The sequence below is a fragment of the Engystomops pustulosus genome, chromosome 7 (genome assembly GCF_040894005.1).
Source record: "Engystomops pustulosus chromosome 7, aEngPut4.maternal, whole genome shotgun sequence".
Classification (NCBI taxonomy): Eukaryota; Metazoa; Chordata; class Amphibia; order Anura; family Leptodactylidae; genus Engystomops; species Engystomops pustulosus.
In genome coordinates, this window is record NC_092417.1 from 165,656,647 (window position 1) to 165,675,761 (window position 19,115).

The 19,115-nt window shown below is 44.4% G+C and overlaps 1 protein-coding gene across 2 annotated transcripts in view; it reads left to right on the forward strand.

Moving 5' to 3' along the window:
- The window catches only part of LRP4 (LDL receptor related protein 4), a 51,226-nt gene that overhangs the window by 23,495 nt on the left and 8,616 nt on the right, over positions 1 to 19,115 (forward strand). For both annotated transcript variants that reach the window (XM_072118775.1, XM_072118774.1), the window contains exons 2-18: positions 6,707 to 6,853; positions 7,337 to 7,453; positions 7,758 to 7,871; positions 10,133 to 10,249; positions 10,730 to 10,858; positions 11,999 to 12,118; positions 13,322 to 13,447; positions 13,897 to 14,022; positions 14,129 to 14,263; positions 14,366 to 14,491; positions 14,608 to 14,838; positions 15,405 to 15,561; positions 15,675 to 15,892; positions 15,987 to 16,163; positions 16,247 to 16,369; positions 18,231 to 18,439; positions 18,626 to 18,707. In XM_072118775.1, the coding sequence (XP_071974876.1) occupies positions 6,707 to 6,853; positions 7,337 to 7,453; positions 7,758 to 7,871; positions 10,133 to 10,249; positions 10,730 to 10,858; positions 11,999 to 12,118; positions 13,322 to 13,447; positions 13,897 to 14,022; positions 14,129 to 14,263; positions 14,366 to 14,491; positions 14,608 to 14,838; positions 15,405 to 15,561; positions 15,675 to 15,892; positions 15,987 to 16,163; positions 16,247 to 16,369; positions 18,231 to 18,439; positions 18,626 to 18,707 (2,454 nt within the window). The remainder of the gene's footprint in view (positions 1 to 6,706; positions 6,854 to 7,336; positions 7,454 to 7,757; positions 7,872 to 10,132; positions 10,250 to 10,729; positions 10,859 to 11,998; positions 12,119 to 13,321; positions 13,448 to 13,896; positions 14,023 to 14,128; positions 14,264 to 14,365; positions 14,492 to 14,607; positions 14,839 to 15,404; positions 15,562 to 15,674; positions 15,893 to 15,986; positions 16,164 to 16,246; positions 16,370 to 18,230; positions 18,440 to 18,625; positions 18,708 to 19,115) is intronic.

Sequence of the window (19,115 nt, forward strand, 5' to 3'; positions counted from 1 at the left end):
ATACATACTAAGCCATCTCTGCGAACGTTGTTTGAACCTAGCAATAGTAGGAAGGATCCAGAGGATTCACACTTTATGGCAGTTTCCTACAAGCCCCACAATGCCTTGCATGTACTTCAATCTGGTTTTGCCACAACTGTCTGAATTTTGTGTGCTGTTTCCTTCCTACATTACACCCCCCCCCCTAAATTTTTATATATCCCTTGGTAACTAGATTAATCCTTCTACACAGAATACCCTTTATTACACAAAGGATTAGTGTGCCCATGAACTGATCCCAATTACAGTGGGACTAGCAAACCAAGCAGTAGTGTCCCTACTGTCTGTTGACAACAGTTGGTGGTAGGAGAAGAAAGGTCGGACATGTTGGATGGCTGCATGAGAGTTTGTTTGGCATCTAAAGGCTTGGCCAAAATTATTAACTTTTTGTATTATTATTATTTTTTTTTTTTCCAAAAAATCTGGCCAGTAACAGGGTCAAGGCTGTTAGATTTGTCACATTTTACCTTGTTGAAGTCGGGAAACATATATGGCTAGAATTCAATCTGTCAATGTTTAGACACCCTTCTTTTAAGGGTGTGATAGTTTAGTATGTCTGTCAACGCTAACAATGGCCATACACCTCATATTAATACTCAGAAATCTTGTCCATTTCGGAGTAACTGGATGGCTAGTTAGTTAGCAAGAGGGCAATCTGTGTGTTTTACTTGGAAATGGCTCTTATCCTCCTCTCCCCGTTCAGAACAAGTCATGTAGAAGTGTATTGGGATGGCTATGAGGATTGTCTCATGGCAATATTGGGTTTATGACAAACACCCTTGTGCACATGGTCAACTTTTTGAAGTCTGCTTCCAAGATTCTGAAGCAATTTGCCCTATATTTTTGAGGACACCACCTTCTTTTGGGAGACCATACCACCTTTTGGGCAAGTGAGATGACCACATAACATACCAGGAAGTGGCCAAGGTGTCCAAGTACTCGTCCAGGCTTTGGATCTTTGCTCGCTCTTAAGCGTCTCTGGAGGTCTCCTCTGTTTCCGAGATCCTTCAGGAAAGTTGGCAAAGACCTCTCCATACCTTCCATCTTATATAAAATACCGTTTGTATACAGATTTTATTTTTACTTATTTCATACTGCTCCTCTCTACATGGAGCTCCCTAGTAGAGAGTTCATATGTATATGGCCTGCAACAGTGGTAGCGAACCTACAGCAAGGGTTCCACAGGTGGCACTCGGAGCCCTTTCTGTGGGCACCCAGGCCTTCACCCCAGTTTGCCAGATAGGGCTGAGCATGAAGACCTATTTTAAAGAGACACCCTTGGCTGCCAGGACTTAAGGAGGAGCGAGAAGGGCTGGATAGAGATGGATTGTCATTGGAGCTCCTGCTCTGGGTCCCCTGATTCTTCCTCTTCAGGGGACCCTGGGGGGAAGCTACAATCCACATGTCTCAATCTTTCTATTGTATTGGTGAACTCAGGACCCTAATATGATTAAAACCTGTCATACAGCACGGATCAATAAGTTACTGCTTAAATTGTCATGTTGGCACTTTGCAACATATAAGTGGGTTTTGGTTGTAGCTTGGGCACTCTGTCTCCAAAAGGTTCGCCATCACTGGCCTACAACTTTGCTTTAGAATATCCCACCGAGTACATGGACATCTTCTCGGAAGACAACCATTTACCATGGATATCTTCTTTAAAAAGTGTTTTTTCCTGTATCTCCCTTTTCATAGTCCGAAATTCGTGATATATGGTTAATACAGTGATGGGAACACCCCGATAATTTATGATTGGGGGTTGGTCGGAGTAGGGAGAGGCCTCCTGGTGATGAGCTCACAATCTGGTCATTAGCAGAAGAGACAGAATGGCTCCATGTCTCTTATGTCTCACAGAATTCAGAGCATGAGTGGTCTATAATTTACCAAATCCAATTCCTCCCCAAGCTGCTTTGTGTGTTGTACATACATTATAGCTCTTATCTTATTTACTTCCTTAATTGTCACCGAATCTGAGCTTGTAATCTACAGTCCATACAGCGGCTAAATGGAGGGATAATTCATCAAGACCGAACTGAAAGCCGAAAATCGAGATGAGAAACTTTGTGTATGTGTCACTTGTTTTGTACAGATTTTTTTCTTTTTCTTGTTTTTCTACCTTCTATTGCTTTTTTAGAAGTCATCCAGTTCCCTTGGAAACAGACGGCGATGCGTCCTCGCTTTGCTGCGAGATATGAGATTTGCTCGGTTTATTGAGCTCTTGGTCTTTACTAGGAGGAAAATATTGATGGCTTATCCTTTTTAGTATTGTAGTGTTGATGCTTTTAACTATACTGAAGGGGGCGCTGTACATTACATGGATAAGTAGTCAAGTTGCCATTGGGTTGCTTGATCCAGGGGCGTAACTTGAGGAGGTGCAGAGGGTGCGATCGCAACCGGGCCCAGGAGGTTTAGGGGGCCCATGAGGGGTCACTTTCCCATATGAGAAGACTATTACTATAAACCATACATAATAGTCGGGGCCTTTGCACAGACTTTGCACTGGGGCCCATCAGCTTCAAGTTACGCCACTTGCTTGATCTGATCCCAATCGTGAAGGTCCATCAATGGTTTTGTCATAGTAAACCAAAAATAAGAATTTTTTTTTTTCTTTTGAACAGCGCCCCACCTATTCACAGGTCGTGCTTGGTATTGCAACTCTATTCTATTCATTCCAGTGGAACTGATCCTACAAATTTAAAAGTAAATAGTGACGCTTTTCATTTTAAAAAAACAAACAATTTTTCTAATCCTATGCAATGACACGGAATCTTCACAAAAATTTGTTACAATGCAACTTTTTAAGAATTTCATTTTAGCCCTTCATTGTGAGTGTGTAGTTTTTCCCATTTTTATTGCGTCTCGTGAATAGTTTTGTAAAGTTTATCATAGTCCAGGAATTTTTTTATTGGTGTGTGTGTGTGTGTGTGTGTGGTGTTTTTTTTTTCTCTGTGAAATGAATTGTAATCTGTAATCTAGATTAAGGCGTAAAAGTTAGTCTGGTACCATAAACTTCAGGCTTTGTCGCCCTTTTATATCTCGGGCTTTCATTCACCTCGCTCTGTTGTGTCTGTATTGTTTGGCGGTGGAAATAATTAACCCCGTATGCTATAGAACGACTGTTTCTCCTTCCCTCTGTCACTGTGAACAGGCCGGATGGAGGTTGAATATAAACGGGTCATTGTCTTTGGCGGAACAATACATGAGTGTGCGACATGTTGGGGGTTGAGGAGGAGGGGAGTCTGCGTGATATGGGGGTAAAAGAACGGAACGGATGGGCGACTGAAGTGGGTCACAGTCCGCTTGGAGCCGATGTGGACTGTCTGATACAAGTGGAACTTTTTAGGGTTTGAACAGGTGGAAGGAATCTGGGTCATAACTTTCCTTTTGTCTTGTTACTCACAGATCATAGGGTGAGATTGCACTTGGTATATTAGAATGACATAAACCATACATTTTAGACCCTTTCCTCAGTGTATGGGCTCCTTAAAGTGTAGAATTGGTTCCATTTTTTCAATATTGCTACCTTAAGGCACATTCCCTATTAAATTAATCAAATTACTGTTCCCTGTGGTTTGGTATTCGGTGAAGATCTTGGTGGTTGCTTCTCCTTTATGGGTGGACATAATACATGGGGCATGAACTGTCTGTCACCAACTTATTCAGCCCCAGGCTAGGACCCCATATAAAGACATTACGGCATATATGTCACCTGACACACAGGGGATGTCCACTTTCACCAAATACTTGATATTGAATGGGGAATAAGAAGTTCTATAATTTTCCGATACACTTTCTGTATCAAGTCCTCACAGTTTTCTAGATCTCTGCTTGCTGTCGTTGTATAGGAAACTTCATTGTTTACTTCCTGGTCATGTGATGTGACATATAAAAGTTTTTAGTCCAGCTCGCCACAAGCCAAATGTTGTGTCCACAGAAGCACAGACCTCCCTTCTGCCAGTGTGGAAAACTTAGAAAATGTGATGTAACAGAGGCGCATGGCTCGTTATATCCCTGGTCATGTGATGTTACACAGGTGCACGGCTCGTTATATCCCTGGTCATGTGATGTTACACAGGTGCACTGCACGTTATATGCCTGGTCATGTGATGTCACACAGGTGCATGGCTCAGTATATCCCTGGTCATGTGATGTCACACAGGTGCATGGCTCAGTATATCCCTGGTCATGTGATGTCACACAGGTGCACGTCTCGTTATAACGCAGCTGTGATGACCCTAGCCTAATTTCTGGGTTTAGGAAGGTAGAGGAGATCAAAAAAATTCATTGATTTGTCCATTTCATTAGAAAACAAAATGTACAACATTGAGGATAGACCTAATAGATGGTCATGTCCCTTTATGTAGGCCACTAGTCCTAAAAACATAGACAGAAAAAAATTAAGGACACTGTCCTCAAGAGCCTACAAACAAGGCGGGACAAAGATAGTTGTGTGATCGGGGCCATCATCAGGATAAAGTATGAAATTTGCTTTTATCTAGTATTATAGTATTTACAGAGTTTTATGGAGATAATTGATGGCCTATCTGCGGGTTCACACCTGGCTCCCACACCCATGAACCTGAAACCAGAGGGCAGCATGGTGTCTCAGTGGTAAGCACTACAGCCTTTCAGCACTGGGTTCTAGTCCCACCCAGGTCAACATCTGCAAAGAGTTTTGTGTGTTCTCTCTGTGTGTGGGTTTTCCTCGGGTCCTCCTTTTTCCTCCCACACTCCAAAACATACTGGTAGGTTGATTAGATTATGAGCCCCATGGGGAAAGGGACCAATTTGTCAAGTTCTGAGCATCGCTGCATAATCTGTGTGCGCTATATAAATAAAAAATTATAATAATAAAAAGTACGGTAGTTGATGGTTTCCCCGTAGTGGTTGGAAAGTACAACTACAGTGGTATGTCCGGCCCTATGACAACGACAACTGATCAGTGTGGGTCTGGCCATCAATTAGAAGTCCTGGACAGCACCTTTAAAAAATAAATAAATCAAACCTTTCAGATAGTGGTGACGCCTCTTTAGGAAGAGAATGGTCAAGTTTTCTAATCCCAGACAACCATTTTTTATATATTCTACTTTTTTAGTTGTTACTTATGGATACAAAATAAGCTTTCCAAAAACACATTGACGAAAGTTTCCCCAGTTGATTAGTTCCCAAGAACTTTGCAAGGTTTTGGTTCATTGCATTGTTTTTTGACTAAAGTGGCGTCCTTCTTTGTCCTCCCCTCTTCCCTCACCTTTTTTTTTTTTTTTTTTTTTTTTTTTTTTAAAGCGCTGCTTGACCTTCTCCTTTTTTGGCATAGATTTTTTTTTTTTTTTTTTTTGGTGGCTTTCTTTAAGAATAGATGTTCGTCAGCAGCTTGTAGCTTAGGAACAGCTGAAAGTCCTCATTACCTTCCGTCTGGTCCAGAAATCTTCTCGCTAATCTCTTGCGGATCAGATTCTCTTCATTTTTATACGTCGTTGGTGGAAAAGTAGGATATGATGCTCTTTAATTAGACCTGGCAAACGGTTTGGGTTACAGCGTCTGAATTTCTTCCTTTTCGTGCATTTTAAATGGGTTGTCCGGATCAAAATAACAATCTCATCCGTGCAATTTTCAAGAAAGGGGGGGGGGGGGGGCGGTCCTTCTGTTTTGGAAACTTCTTTTTCTGGAGGACCAGTGCTGTTTGGATGTTTGATCCCAAGATTAGTAGAGTAGTCTTTCGTTCTTCTGGCCCCCAGATTGGCAATGTAGGAGATCAGATGAGATTAATTGGTCCACCAGAAAGCTGAAGTGTTGGGTTGGTCTTCAATCAAACATCTTCTCTACGACCAAATTGAGTCACATATTCATAACAGGTTTTCTAGTTTATCAAGGTTTTAGTTGTTTTCTATTTCTAGAATTTACCTTTGTCCTCCTTCTTTTCAGCCTTCATAGATAAGGGAAAGGGGAACCAGATCCTTCGACTGTATCAATACAATTGGTGATATTGTACCGGGTCAAGGGTAGAGGTCTACTCATAAAATCAACATTTTGCCTAGTAATATTCATTTTCTCATCACTTCAAAACCAGTCAATCTAAGAATGTGTTGTGTGAAATAACCCTTAGACAAACGCTCAAACTGCTTAAGTTGGAAGGTTTTTTTTTTTTTTTTTTTTCTTTAAAGGAGCATACCTTGTGTGTTACGTACATTGGCTTCTTGACTGTAATCTCAAAATGGTGGTAAAGATTTGACGTTCATTGTACAATGTAAATAATATGGAGGCAGGTTGAGAGTACACAAGTGGTAGCCACCCTATTGGCAGTGTATGGATCTTTTACTTGTGTTTTAGAGGGCGGCATCGGTAGAGGTAGCTACTGGCTTGTGTAGCAAATGTCTCTTCTGTATACTTGATGTGATCTCCTCTAACCATGAGATGTGTTGTTGGCGGATGTAGCCAATTTTTTGCCAAATATGGTTCCCATTACTGGCAGCCCAAATCAATATCTGCCAACAAATATCTGCGAGTTGAGTGACCACCCCGAAAACTTTCATGTAGCAACACAACCTCCTTCACCATCATTACTTGGTTGGGAGTATGTTCTATATGATTTGATTGTGTCAGCTATATAGGACCCGCTGTGAATATCTTCATGAAGTTTTTTTATTTTTTTTTTTCCTCAATCTTTTAGGGTTTTCCAGTTCCTCGGAGTGTGCGTGTGGGCGAAACCACTTTACGTGTGCAGTGAGCGCTTTCGGAGAATGTACGTGCATCCCGGCACAATGGCAATGCGATGGCGACAATGACTGTGGGGATCACAGCGACGAAGATGGTTGCAGTAAGTAATTTACGTGGATGGCCAGTGATCGCAGTTTCCACTTCTGTAGGACCATGTTGACAAAATGCCAAAGCCAAGTCCAACACCCTAAGATCTGGGGATAGTCGTAGAATATGGTCCTTCAGTTGGGAAGTAAAAGTTCTCCTTACGGAGACTGCCAATTAGGCCTGTGGAGACTTATAGCCATTGGCACTCCACTAGGGTTTTTTTTTTTGGAAAATATGCAAAGTTTTCGAGGATGGGATAAGGAAAGCCACGCCTCTTTTAGCTACCTTGTAATTTCGGGTACCTCCAGGACACAGTTTAACCTAATAAGCATTCTGATAATGGGCTGGTTAGAACTAATATGATGGGTCTAGCTTCATCTATACTTCCATATCTTGGGCTCCTGAAGGACCGCTAGACATTATGGGGAGTTAGATGTTCTTGTTGTATGCTATAGTAAAAAAATTCTTATTATTCTTATTTTTTTTTAATTTTTAGTGCTGCCCACCTGCTCTCCCCTGGACTTTCACTGTGATAATGGGAAGTGTATTCGCCGTTCATGGGTGTGTGATGGGGACAATGACTGCGAGGACGACTCGGATGAGCAGGACTGTCGTAAGTTCTCTCTGTTCAATGGCAAAACTTTACTTATCCTTTATATGGTGTTGATTATATCTGCATTGAACACCTCCAGAATACCTTCAGACACGGCATTTCTAAGGTTGGTTGTTGTAAGCCATCCAACCGTGCAGTCTAGGGATACGCATAATGACCTAATACAGATTTTATCCGTAAATCTATGTTCATTCACTTCATCATTGAGCCACCATATTAGTCCTACATGTATAGATCCCATAATAGCCGTCTGTATATGTATGTGTAAATATATAGTTATCTATATATCTATCTTGCCCTACAGCGCCCCGAGAATGTGAGGAAGACGAATTCTCCTGTCAGAATGGATATTGTATCCGAAGCCTCTGGCACTGCGATGGCGACAATGACTGCGGAGACAACAGCGACGAGCAATGTGGTAAGATTATGTTCCACCAAACAAATACGTGATCTTTCTCTAGTCTGTGTGTTCCAGCCATCCGTTATTAGTGACCCAGATGACAATTTTTACATTCTAGTGTGAAATTTATCAGAAGTGTCTGAGGTATAATCGTTCTAGTTGCCCATTGCAACCAATCGGAGCTCAGATTTATTTTTGTAAACGGCTGTTGGAAAATGAGAGCTGGGTTCTGATTGGTTCCCATGGGCAACTACAAAAATCTCCTGATAAATCTCCCCCTATGTCTCCAACCTTTACGAGCTTCAACATTTTGCAGAAACTAGACACAGTCCTTGCTTTAAAGGGATTTTCCAGTTCTACCAAAATGGGTCTCTCTGTAATGCATCACTAATACAGACTCTCATCAATTACTTCATCGATCCTCTACTGCTATCAGATTCTGGGTTGTCACTTCCTGTCCTACTTCCTGCATTTCCTGTTTTAACAGGAAATAGCTTGAAATGCTTGTGCAGCCAATCGGTGTTTGAGGTGGGTCAACTCCGAGACCATTGAATGGCTGAGTAGGAATTCCCAACCTCTTCCTGCCATGTCAGAAGTACAGCAGAGAGCTGGACATAATCAGATTGGCAGTGGTAGGGTAGAGATGAGCCAGGGTAGGGTAGAGACTTGCCGGATTCGCTGTTCGGCTGCCAATCCAGCAATTAGTCCAAGTCGGGCGGCTGAATCCAAACCACAAAACGTCTGATCCGCTCATTTTTACCGGAGGGGGAGTACAAATTACTGTGTTTTTGTTAACTATTTGCAGCCCAATACAACTGGAAATTCTCGTTAATTTATAGAACCAATGCTTACAATACTAAAAAGTTGCTAAAAGTGCTGATTTACCTTTAATCAGCTAAACAGCTATTCCTCTTGACTTTCCAGTGTACGTACACACTTGGATCAGTGTTGTCAATGGGTGGAGGGGATTAAGCCTCAATCGGAGACCTCTCACAACAGATTTCCTTAAAGACAAAAGGATCGGACTATGACTTTCGACATCCCTGATCTTTCTCTCCGTTGACCTAGTTCAGGGGAGAGTCGGGAGACCCTATTCGTGCTATTGAATCAGCCAAAAATCATCAAGTTCGTGTGACTTCCCTTATGTTAATGTGACCTTAAGTGTAGCTGCGATGGCTTATTAGCCGTAGGCGCAGTCAAGAGCAAATAGATTGTCACCTTCTGAAAAGCGTGATATAGGTTTCCTTAATGGAATGTAAAGGAAGTAATGGATTGTTAACCAAATATTTGCTCCGGATTCAGATGAGTCTTAAGGTCATTCAGGGTTGAAGTTTTCCTGCTTTCGTAAAATCTGAGACGTCTGTGCCATTTGGTGGAGGATTTGTGTATTGTTTTTTCTATTAATTGAACTTTGAGTAGTGTTGGGTAAAGGAGTCCTATTAAGGTTGTGTTCATACACAACATTGGGGGTCATTTACTAAGGGCCCGACTCGCTTTTTCCCGACGTGTTACCCGAATATTTCCGATTTTCCCTGTATTGCTCCGGGATTTTGGTGCGCGCGATCGGATTGTGGCGCATCGGCGCTGGCATGCACACGACGGAAATGGGGGGGCGTGGCCGTCCGAAAACCCGACGGATTCGGAAAAAACGCTGCATTTAAAAAAAAAATAAATAAATAAGTGCGCGGAGCTTGCACTTACCTTCACTAGGAATAGGCCGGTGAACTTGAGTGCGTTCCGATGCTCTTCAGCGCAGCAGCGCCACCTGGTGGACGTCGGAGGAACTGCCTTAATGAATCCCGGCCGGACCCGAATCCACCGCAGAGAACGTGCCGCTGGATCGCTAATGGACCGGGTAAGTAAATCTGCCCCATTGTGTCTAGAAACACAAGGGGAGGAGCTTCTCCCGATTGCAGATGCGTTTAGACCTAAATGCTTGCGATTGGGAATGAGCAGCACATCCTTTGTGGCAAAACACATGTTGCTCGTTCCCGATTGCAGCCATATAGTCCTAAACTCATTTGAAATTGGGATAAGCTCCTCCCTACTGCGATTGAATTGCGTTTCTAAACGCAGTTCAAATGCAGCGTGTGAACACTGGCCTAAAGGGGTTATGTCTGCTCCTCCCCATCAATTCTAGATCTAGAATCTGTACGTCGTATAGTATCATTGAGTAAATTGTGTGAATTTGCTAACATATTACTGTGGCTTTGACTATTGAATTTGAACCCCATAAATCTACTCCAATGATGATTATAAAGAATCCTATTTGCTTGTAGATATGAGGAAATGTTCAGATAAGGAATTTGCCTGCTCAGATGGAAGCTGCATTGCTGAACATTGGTATTGTGATGGAGACACCGACTGCAAGGATGGATCCGATGAAGAATCTTGTCGTAAGTATTGAGGATGGTTCTTGCCTATTAAGATCTGGTAGAATGAAGGATGTGGTGGAATTCTTGATCTGGAACGCACTGGAATTCTTGAGTCTAGAACATGTTCTTTGCTAAGAAAATGGATTCTAGTGAGTTTTCTAAATTTTAGGAGACTTCACCAGATTCCATTCTCTTTGAAGGAACCTGTCAAGATCCATCATGAAGAGTTTTATGGAAAGTTTCCTGCTACTGGTCATGATCTAAAAAACTGATCCTACGAGTTTAGTGAAGGGTTAATGTAAATGCTAGGCATGAGAAAAGTTGCATCTGTTGATCTGCACAGACCGCATAGTCCACAGGCCGTAGGAAGTTGTAGACTATGGATGCTTTGAACCATCTGAGCCAGTCAATTAGACACGGTGACTTCAGTGCATCGGGTATGGGGCGACTTGTGGTCTAGGCCAGAAAATAGAATTGATTTGGTTTTGATGTTTCCCCCAGCATCTGATGTCCCAGCTCCTAGCTGCAGCTCAGAAGAGTTTCAGTGTGCCTATGGGCGATGTATTTTGGACATTTACCACTGCGATGGAGATGACGACTGCGGAGACTGGTCTGATGAATCTGACTGCTGTGAGTACAGCTGCCCTGTCCTCTGTCTTGTCCTTTCCTCTGCCCTGTCCTCTGTCTTGTCCTCTCCTCTGCCCCGTCGTCTCGTCTCGACTCGCCTCCTCTCCTCTGTCCTCTCGACTCGCCTCCTCTCCTCTCCTCTGTCCTCTCGACTCGCCTCCTCTCCTCTCCTCTGTCCTCTCGACTCGCCTCCTCTCCTCTGCCCTGTCCTCTCGACTCGCCTCCTCTCCTCTGCCCTGTCCTCTCGACTCGCCTCCTCTCCTCTGCCCTGTCCTCTCGACTCGCCTCCTCTCCTCTGCCCCGTCCTCTCGACTCGCCTCCTCTCCTCTGCCCTGTCCTCTGGACTCGCCTCCTCTCCTCTGCCCCGTCCTCTCGACTCGCCTCCTCTCCTCTGCCCTGTCCTCTCGACTCGCCTCCTCTCCTCTGCCCTGTCCTCTCGACTCGCCTCCTCTCCTCTGCCCCGTCCTCTCGACTCGCCTCCTCTCCTCTGCCCCGTCCTCTCGACTCGCCTCCTCTCCTCTGCCCTGTCCTCTCGACTCGCCTCCTCTCCTCTGCCCCGTCCTCTCGACTCGCCTCCTCTCCTCTGCCCTGTCCTCTCGACTCGCCTCCTCTCCTCTGCCCTGTCCTCTCGACTCGCCTCCTCTCCTCTGCCCCGTCCTCTCGACTCGCCTCCTCTCCTCTGCCCCGTCCTCTCGACTCGCCTCCTCTCCTCTGCCCTGTCCTCTGGACTCGCCTCCTCTCCTCTCCTCTGTCCTCTCGACTCGCCTCCTCTCCTCTGCCCTGTCCTCTCGACTCGCCTCCTCTGCCCTGTCCTCTCGACTCGCCTCCTCTCCTCTGCCCCGTCCTCTCGACTCGCCTCCTCTCCTCTGCCCTGTCCTCTCGACTCACCTCCTCTCCTCTCCTCTGCCCCGTCCTCTCGACTCGCCTCCTCTCCTCTCCTCTCCTCTGCCCCGTCCTCTCGACTCGCCTCCTCTCCTCTGCCCCGTCGTCTCGACTCGTCTCCTCTCCTCTCCTCTGCCCCGTCGTCTCGACTCGTCTCCTCTCCTCTCCTCTGCCCCGTCGTCTCGACTCGTCTCATGCCTGTATTTAGCTCCAGCTTCTCCTCTTGCTACAGTATTAATAAGATCTACATTATCTTTGTAGCCTCCCATCAACCTTGCCGCGCTGGGGAATTCATGTGCAACAGTGGTCTGTGTATAAATTCGGGGTGGCGCTGTGATGGAGACGCGGACTGCGACGATCAGTCAGATGAACGAAACTGCAGTAAGTATAGAAATCCTTATAAATTTTGTTAGCTGAACCTTTTAGAGAGCGAGTGCCCAAACGACAAAAATAACCCCACTTATTTATTTCAAAGTGTGAACATGGCAAGTTAAGCAATAACTTATTGCTTACTGCTTTGTCAAAGCTTTCATTGTATTGGCATCCTGAGGACATCAATACAGTAGAAAGAGGAGAAATTCTGATTATTAATGTAGCCTCCCTCCAGGGTCCCCTGTACAAGAAGAATGCAGGGCCCGTGGCAGGAGCTCAAATTATAATCCAGCTCTGTTCACATTTTCTCAATCCTCCTGCAGTCCCAGGCAGACAAGGATGTGTTACTTTAAAATAGTGTTCAATGTCATGTGTGGCCTGGGACTGCAGGAGGAGGCCATGTGTCCTGTCATTACCTCTATGCTGAGGTCCTGGGTGCCCACCAATTTCCCTGCAGCGCCTCTACAGGGGACCTTAAGAATTACATGGAGCCCATTAAACAGTGCTGAACCACAAACATGAAATTGTTATACACTATAGGCCAGTGGTGGCGAACCTATGGCACAGGTGCCAGAGGTGGCACTCGGAGCCCTCTCTGTGGGCACCCAGGCCATCACCTAGCACAAAGGTCACCATTCAGGACTCCTCCTCCTGCAGTCACAGGCAGACAATTATGTGCCATGTTCAGCACTATATTAAAGTGACTGGAAGAGTAAGGGAGGAGCAAGGAGGAGTGGGCAGAGCTGGATTATCATTGAAGCCCCTTCTGAGGGCCTGTGATTCATCATGTTAAGGGACCTTAGAGGAAAGCTACAATAATAATCCAAATTTCTCCATCTTTCTACTGTATTGGTGTCTTGAGGACGCCAATATGTTCGAATCTGTGACAGAGCTGGGAGCAATAATTTACTTTAAATTGGCATTTGGCACTTTGTGAAAAATATGTGGCTTTCAGTTGTAGTTTGGGCACTCAGTCTCTAAAAGGTTCGCCATCACTGCTATAGGCATTTCAAGATCAATGCTTGCAGTCAGTGAATGGAAATATTGTTTGCATTTATTCTGCTGTAGTTGCATAGATTGACAAATCGGAGCCAAACAGCTGTGTGAGCAGGTTAAGTTCACATACACTATTTGTATAATATACAAGATAGGACAAGTTGTGGCCCCTACTGCCATATGATGTAATAAGAGGTCACGTTTTGTCCTCCGCAGCGACCTCGGTGTGCACAGCTGACCAGTTCCGTTGCGGCACAGGCCGATGCGTCCGACTGTCCTGGCGATGTGACGGCGAAGATGACTGCTCTGATAACAGTGATGAGATGGGGTGCGAAAAAACTGGTGAGTTCTATAAGGGACATAAAAATAGATTAGATGGTCTGGGAAATGCGGTATAAGGTCAGAGTGAGAATCTACAGGGTCAGGTCAGATGGAGAAGAACGCTCGCTGTGTAATGAAACCGCAAAAGTCAACCCCAGGGTCAGGTCAGACGTAGAAAGTGGGTGTGAATAGTGGGGTCAGACGTGGAAAGTGAAAGTGAGAGGTCAGGTCGGGATGGTAAATGTGAATAAGGGTCATGATGGACACTCCCTTGTCCTTCCCCCTCATTATCTAAATGAGTCCTAATAAATATAAACTAATTTTGCGCTACATCAGGATGTTGCACAATAAAAGCCATAGAAATCAGCGGGAAAGCTAAATGTCTATACCTGGATGAAATTGCATTGGTTGTAGTTCTAATATGTGGCCAGTAGTGGGCGCAATCATGCATTATGTCTATCCCCTGGCAGGAGCTCCGCAGTGTGCTCAGGACCAGTTCTTGTGTAGTAACGGCCGTTGCATCGGGCAAAGAAAACTGTGCAACGGAGTCAACGACTGCGGCGATGGCAGCGACGAGAGCCCACATCAAAACTGCCGTAAGTGTCATTCTACCTAGACGTAATCTGGTTATTCATTATTCTGATATTTCATGATTCCGTAGTAGGAAAGCTATAGAACTAACATTGGATTTTGTATTTTTAGGACCCCGTACTGGAGAGGAGAACTGCAACCACAACAATGGGGGTTGCGCCCAAAAGTGCCAGACGGTGCGGGGGCTTGTGCAGTGCACGTGTCAGACCGGGTATAAGCTTATGGAGGATGGCCGATCATGTCACGGTGAGGAATATCATTATACACAGCAAGTTTGGATGGGTTGCAATACCAAACGCAGCCTTTGGTCAAGGGTGGCGCTGTTTTCTAATTTCTAATCTCTTGTAGATGTAAATGAATGTGCAGAGGAAGGTTATTGTAGCCAAGGATGCAGTAACACAGAAGGCGGCTTCCAATGCTTTTGCGAGTCGGGATATCAACTTCGACCGGATAAACGTAGCTGCAAGGCTTTGGGTAAGATCTCCGTTCACCCATGATTGCCAATAGATTTCACACTGGATAAAATAATATTTAGTATATCATAATAGTCCAATAATTCGGACTCATTTTTTTCTCCCCTTTATCTCCAGGCCCAGAACCGGTTCTGCTCTTCGCCAATAGGATTGACATCCGTCAGGTTCTGCCGCACCGTTCAGAGTACACGCTGCTCCTTAATAATCTGGAGAACGCCATTGCCCTGGATTTCCACCATCGACACGAGTTGGTCTTCTGGTCAGATGTCACACTGGATCGTATCATGAGCGCCAACCTGAACGGTAGCAATGTACAGGAGGTGGTGTCCACCGGTCTGGAGAGTCCAGGTGAGTTTTGGGCCAGGAGGGAGAATTATTAATCTTTTCTAAAAGTAATCTGTCCATCAATATCTGTACACCTGATGTGTCTAGAGTAGGTGGTCGCACATGCTCAGTAGCTGAATCTTCTAGTCCAAATCCTTACATACCAAATAAAACTTTCATGTATAGCCAAAACAAAATTTTATAATGCACACAGGACACTTTAGGCGGATAACTGATAGTTTCTGATAACGGCAAACTGTGAGGGTACCATAGTGAGTTTTGTAAGACTGAGCATGTGCGACCACCTACTTTCAACACATTAGGTGGTCATTTCTAAAGGGAATCTAAAGAACTCCAGGGGGCGCCATAACTAGTGTAACATCAGCATCCAGATCCATAAGTTGTGTGTTTTTTGTAAAAAATTTTTTAAATGGATTCCAATTAAAAAATTGTAGGTGTAGAACGCCTATTAAAGACCCATCTTTTGATCTTTAGATATAATATAAAGCATGTAGCTATCATGTGGTCCAAGTAGTTGGTCAGGGCTTGTGATACATATGTGTAGTAACTCATTCATCTTTTGGACTCAGGGGGTCTTGCCATTGACTGGATCCACGACAAGCTGTTTTGGACGGACTCTGGTACCTCTCGTGTTGAGGTGTCTAATCTAGACGGTACTCATCGTAGAGTTATTCTATGGAACAACCTGGAGAAACCTCGAGCCATAGCTCTTAACCCGATGGAAGGGTAAGTAGGTGATATTCAGTCATCATCATCAGAACGTTTCCAAAGTGTTTAAACTTTTTTGCCTAAAATGTTACCGTTTTAATTATTTAATTTGTCTTTCTATGCTACTTTAGCACCATCTACTGGACAGACTGGGGTAACACACCTCGCATTGAATACGCTAGCATGGACGGCTCCAACAGGCGCATCATTGCTGATACTCATCTCTTCTGGCCTAATGGACTGACCATCGATTACGCTGGGAGGCGAATGTACTGGGTTGATGCCAAGCACCATGTCATTGAGAGAGCAGATCTCGACGGATCCAACCGCAAAGCTGTGATTAGCCAAGGTTAGGAGGGCCTGCAGAATGGCGCAATGGTCTCCGTTTATCCTTTTTCAGCCCTGATATTTTGCTTTATTCATCTCTGTCCTATTCTCCGCAGGGCTTCCTCACCCATTTGCCATCACGGTTTTTGAGGACAGTCTTTACTGGACTGACTGGCACACTAAAAGTATCAACAGCGCCAATAAGTTCACTGGCAAGAACCAGGAGGTGATCCGAAGCAAGCTGCACTTCCCTATGGATATCCACACCCTGCACCCACAGAGGCAGCCTGCAGGTGAGCTCATGTAGTTTATTTATTTTTTAATTTTGGACGTTCCCCGTGTTATGTCAATGGCTAATTTCTTCTATTTGCGACAGGGAAGAACCGTTGCGGCACTGATAATGGGGGCTGCTCCCACTTGTGCTTACCTAGTGGAGACGTGTTCACTTGCGCCTGCCCCACAGGTTTCCGAAAGACTGGATCCAAGACGTGTGCATTAAGTAAGTAGCATCCACCAAACTGTAATATTAAAGTATTAGTTACAATAAGACCCACTGATTTCTGTATTTGTTGGGATCCATTTTTGATACCAATGATTTATTTTTGGGATTGGTCATACTTATCCGGTATTTGGTTTGGGTCCAAAATCTTGATCCTGCACTGATCGGCTTAAGTAAATTGAAGCTGCATTGCAGTACTTATACGTGACCACTTAACAGTGGATGGAGCAGTCTGCTTCCGTCTCCCTATACTATCTACTTCCAGTGGTTCTGGTACATAGCAAATTGGTGCAGGATTCAGTTGCTGGACTTCCTGTGGTTTGATATAGGTGACTTGTATCATCAATCTCAAAATGGGACACCTGTCACTATGTACATATAATAGGTGTACACTACTTAAAGGAATCTACCATCAAAATCCATCATGATAAACCAGGGTCACTTACTCATAGATCCAGGCTGTAGTGATCTTTTTATATTTGTTATCCATGGTCTCCTTTCTTCTAAAATCAACTGTTAAAATTATGTTAAGCAGTCAGAATGGCTCTTTCAAGAGCCAGTCTATGCTATGGCTTCACAGGCTTTTACACTGAGCAGAGCAGGTCCCCCTCCTGCACTTCGTGCTGCTGCTGGATTACACAGGCAGAGGGAGTAGAAAGAGCGCAGGGGGTTGGGTGAGAGATTTTTTGCTCATTAAAACAGCCTGTGAATCTGCAGCACAGAGGGGCTCTGGTAACACCCCCAAGAGCCCTTCAGGCTCAATAGCATAATTTTAAGTTGATTTTAGAAGGCAGGTCGCCATGGATTGCAAATGTAAGAAGATTACCACAGTCACAATGTTTGGATCTATGAGTAAGTGTCCCTGGTTTATCATGATGGATTTTTAATGGTAGATTTCCTCTAATATATTTAAGCAGCTCTTGTAGCACCCTTTATAGACGCGTTCCAAAATTAGTTTTGTTTAAAAATAAATTTTGTGTATGCAGCTCCTTTCACCATAATTATGGACTACAACCAAACTACACATGGGTTTACTCTATAATCCTTTCTGTCTGCCCCTAGAAGAAGGGAATGTCTACAGGATCAGACTACACAGAGGTTGTTTGTAGTCTGTTACCACGGAGACACACAAGTCTGCATAGGGGCTGTATAGAAGTGAATTTGTAATCAAGACTATTTGCAGAGGTGCTTCATTTCTGTATTTTATATGGTTAAGACTGTATTCACACTAATGTGTGCCTGCCACAATGTAGCACGGCGGACACAGGGGAGAGGAGGAGGGGGTGAGAGCTGCTGGCCCCACCCCTCTACATATAGATGCTCGGTGCCATATTACGGGGAAAGATGGGACATGTCCTATCTTTTCCCCAGGTATGGAAGGGTACGGTACTGCTCTGTGCACCCATTGCTGGCCTATGGGGGATGGATATATGGCGACCGTGTATATATACGTCCCCCGACGGTCGTCTGAATATTTGAAATATAAAACGTGGTTTTAGCATTTTAAATGTTGGGTATTTTGGTGATTCTCCTCTTGGGCTATGTACAACTAAAACTTAGTCAGTTTTCCCGAACCTGTGGCAAAACTGCAGGTCCCAGCATCCGCCATGCCTGGAGAGCCACCAATGTGGATATATTCAATCGATGGGGAGCCATAGGTTGAGGAACCTTGACCTAGACTGTCCTACATGGTAGAACTTCTAGTGGTGTCCAGGCAGATCATGTGTTGAAGTAATGTGATAACATAAAACTGTGGAATTAAGTTCCCACCTTTTTAGCTTTGAGCCCAAATTCCTGCATTTTGCTCTTTATGCCATTTTGAAGCTGAAGAATTAAGATGATGACTTTGACCTTCGATCAGGTCTTGACAAGTTCCTGCTTTTTGCCCGAAGGACGGACATCCGGAGGATCAGCTTCGACACCAGCGACTTTTCAGACTTTGTCATCCCATTGTCCAATGTACGCAGCGCCGTTGCACTGGACTGGGATTCTGCAGACGACTACATGTACTGGACCGACACCAACTCGGACTCCATCAATCGTGCAAAGTCTGATGGCAGCGCTCAGGAGGTGAGAAGACCTGAGAGTATTTTATAGACCTGTGCATGCTCCTCCAATAACCCATAATATCAGAGAATCTGAAATACGTAATTTATGGGTTTTTGGTCTTAAGGCTGTTTGTGATACTAATGAGTTGGAAGTTTGAACACTGGATTCCCTTTATAAATTCTATATATATTTTTTTTTTTCCATTAGGTCATCATAGAGACCAGCTTAGAGAGTCCGGCTGGGTTGGCCATAGACTGGGTCACACAGAAACTATATTGGACAGATGCAGGTACTGATTGATGAAGACCTGGTATCCAATCCAGGAATATTCTGTCCTTTTTAAAGGGGTTGGCCACTTTCCCTCATGTGTTTTGTAATGTGTTTGTAAGTGTTGGGGGCAGGATATTAGATAATTTACTAATATACATCTAGTAAAAGTTCTGCTCCGTTTTCTTGATATGTAAAGTGAAGCCTCCTGTCTTTTTTATCTCATCAGACAGAAATTCCTGACCATAAAATGGCCGCAGATGGAGAGTCATGTGATCTCTGTCCATAAACAATCACCCATTTGATAGTATTCATGAATGTTCGATCAAGGTCCTGGCAGGGCGATTGTTCATGGATAGATAGAGATCACATGACCCTCCGTCTGGCAATAATCTGGCAATTAAGGACAGGAATGTCTGGCTGATGAGGT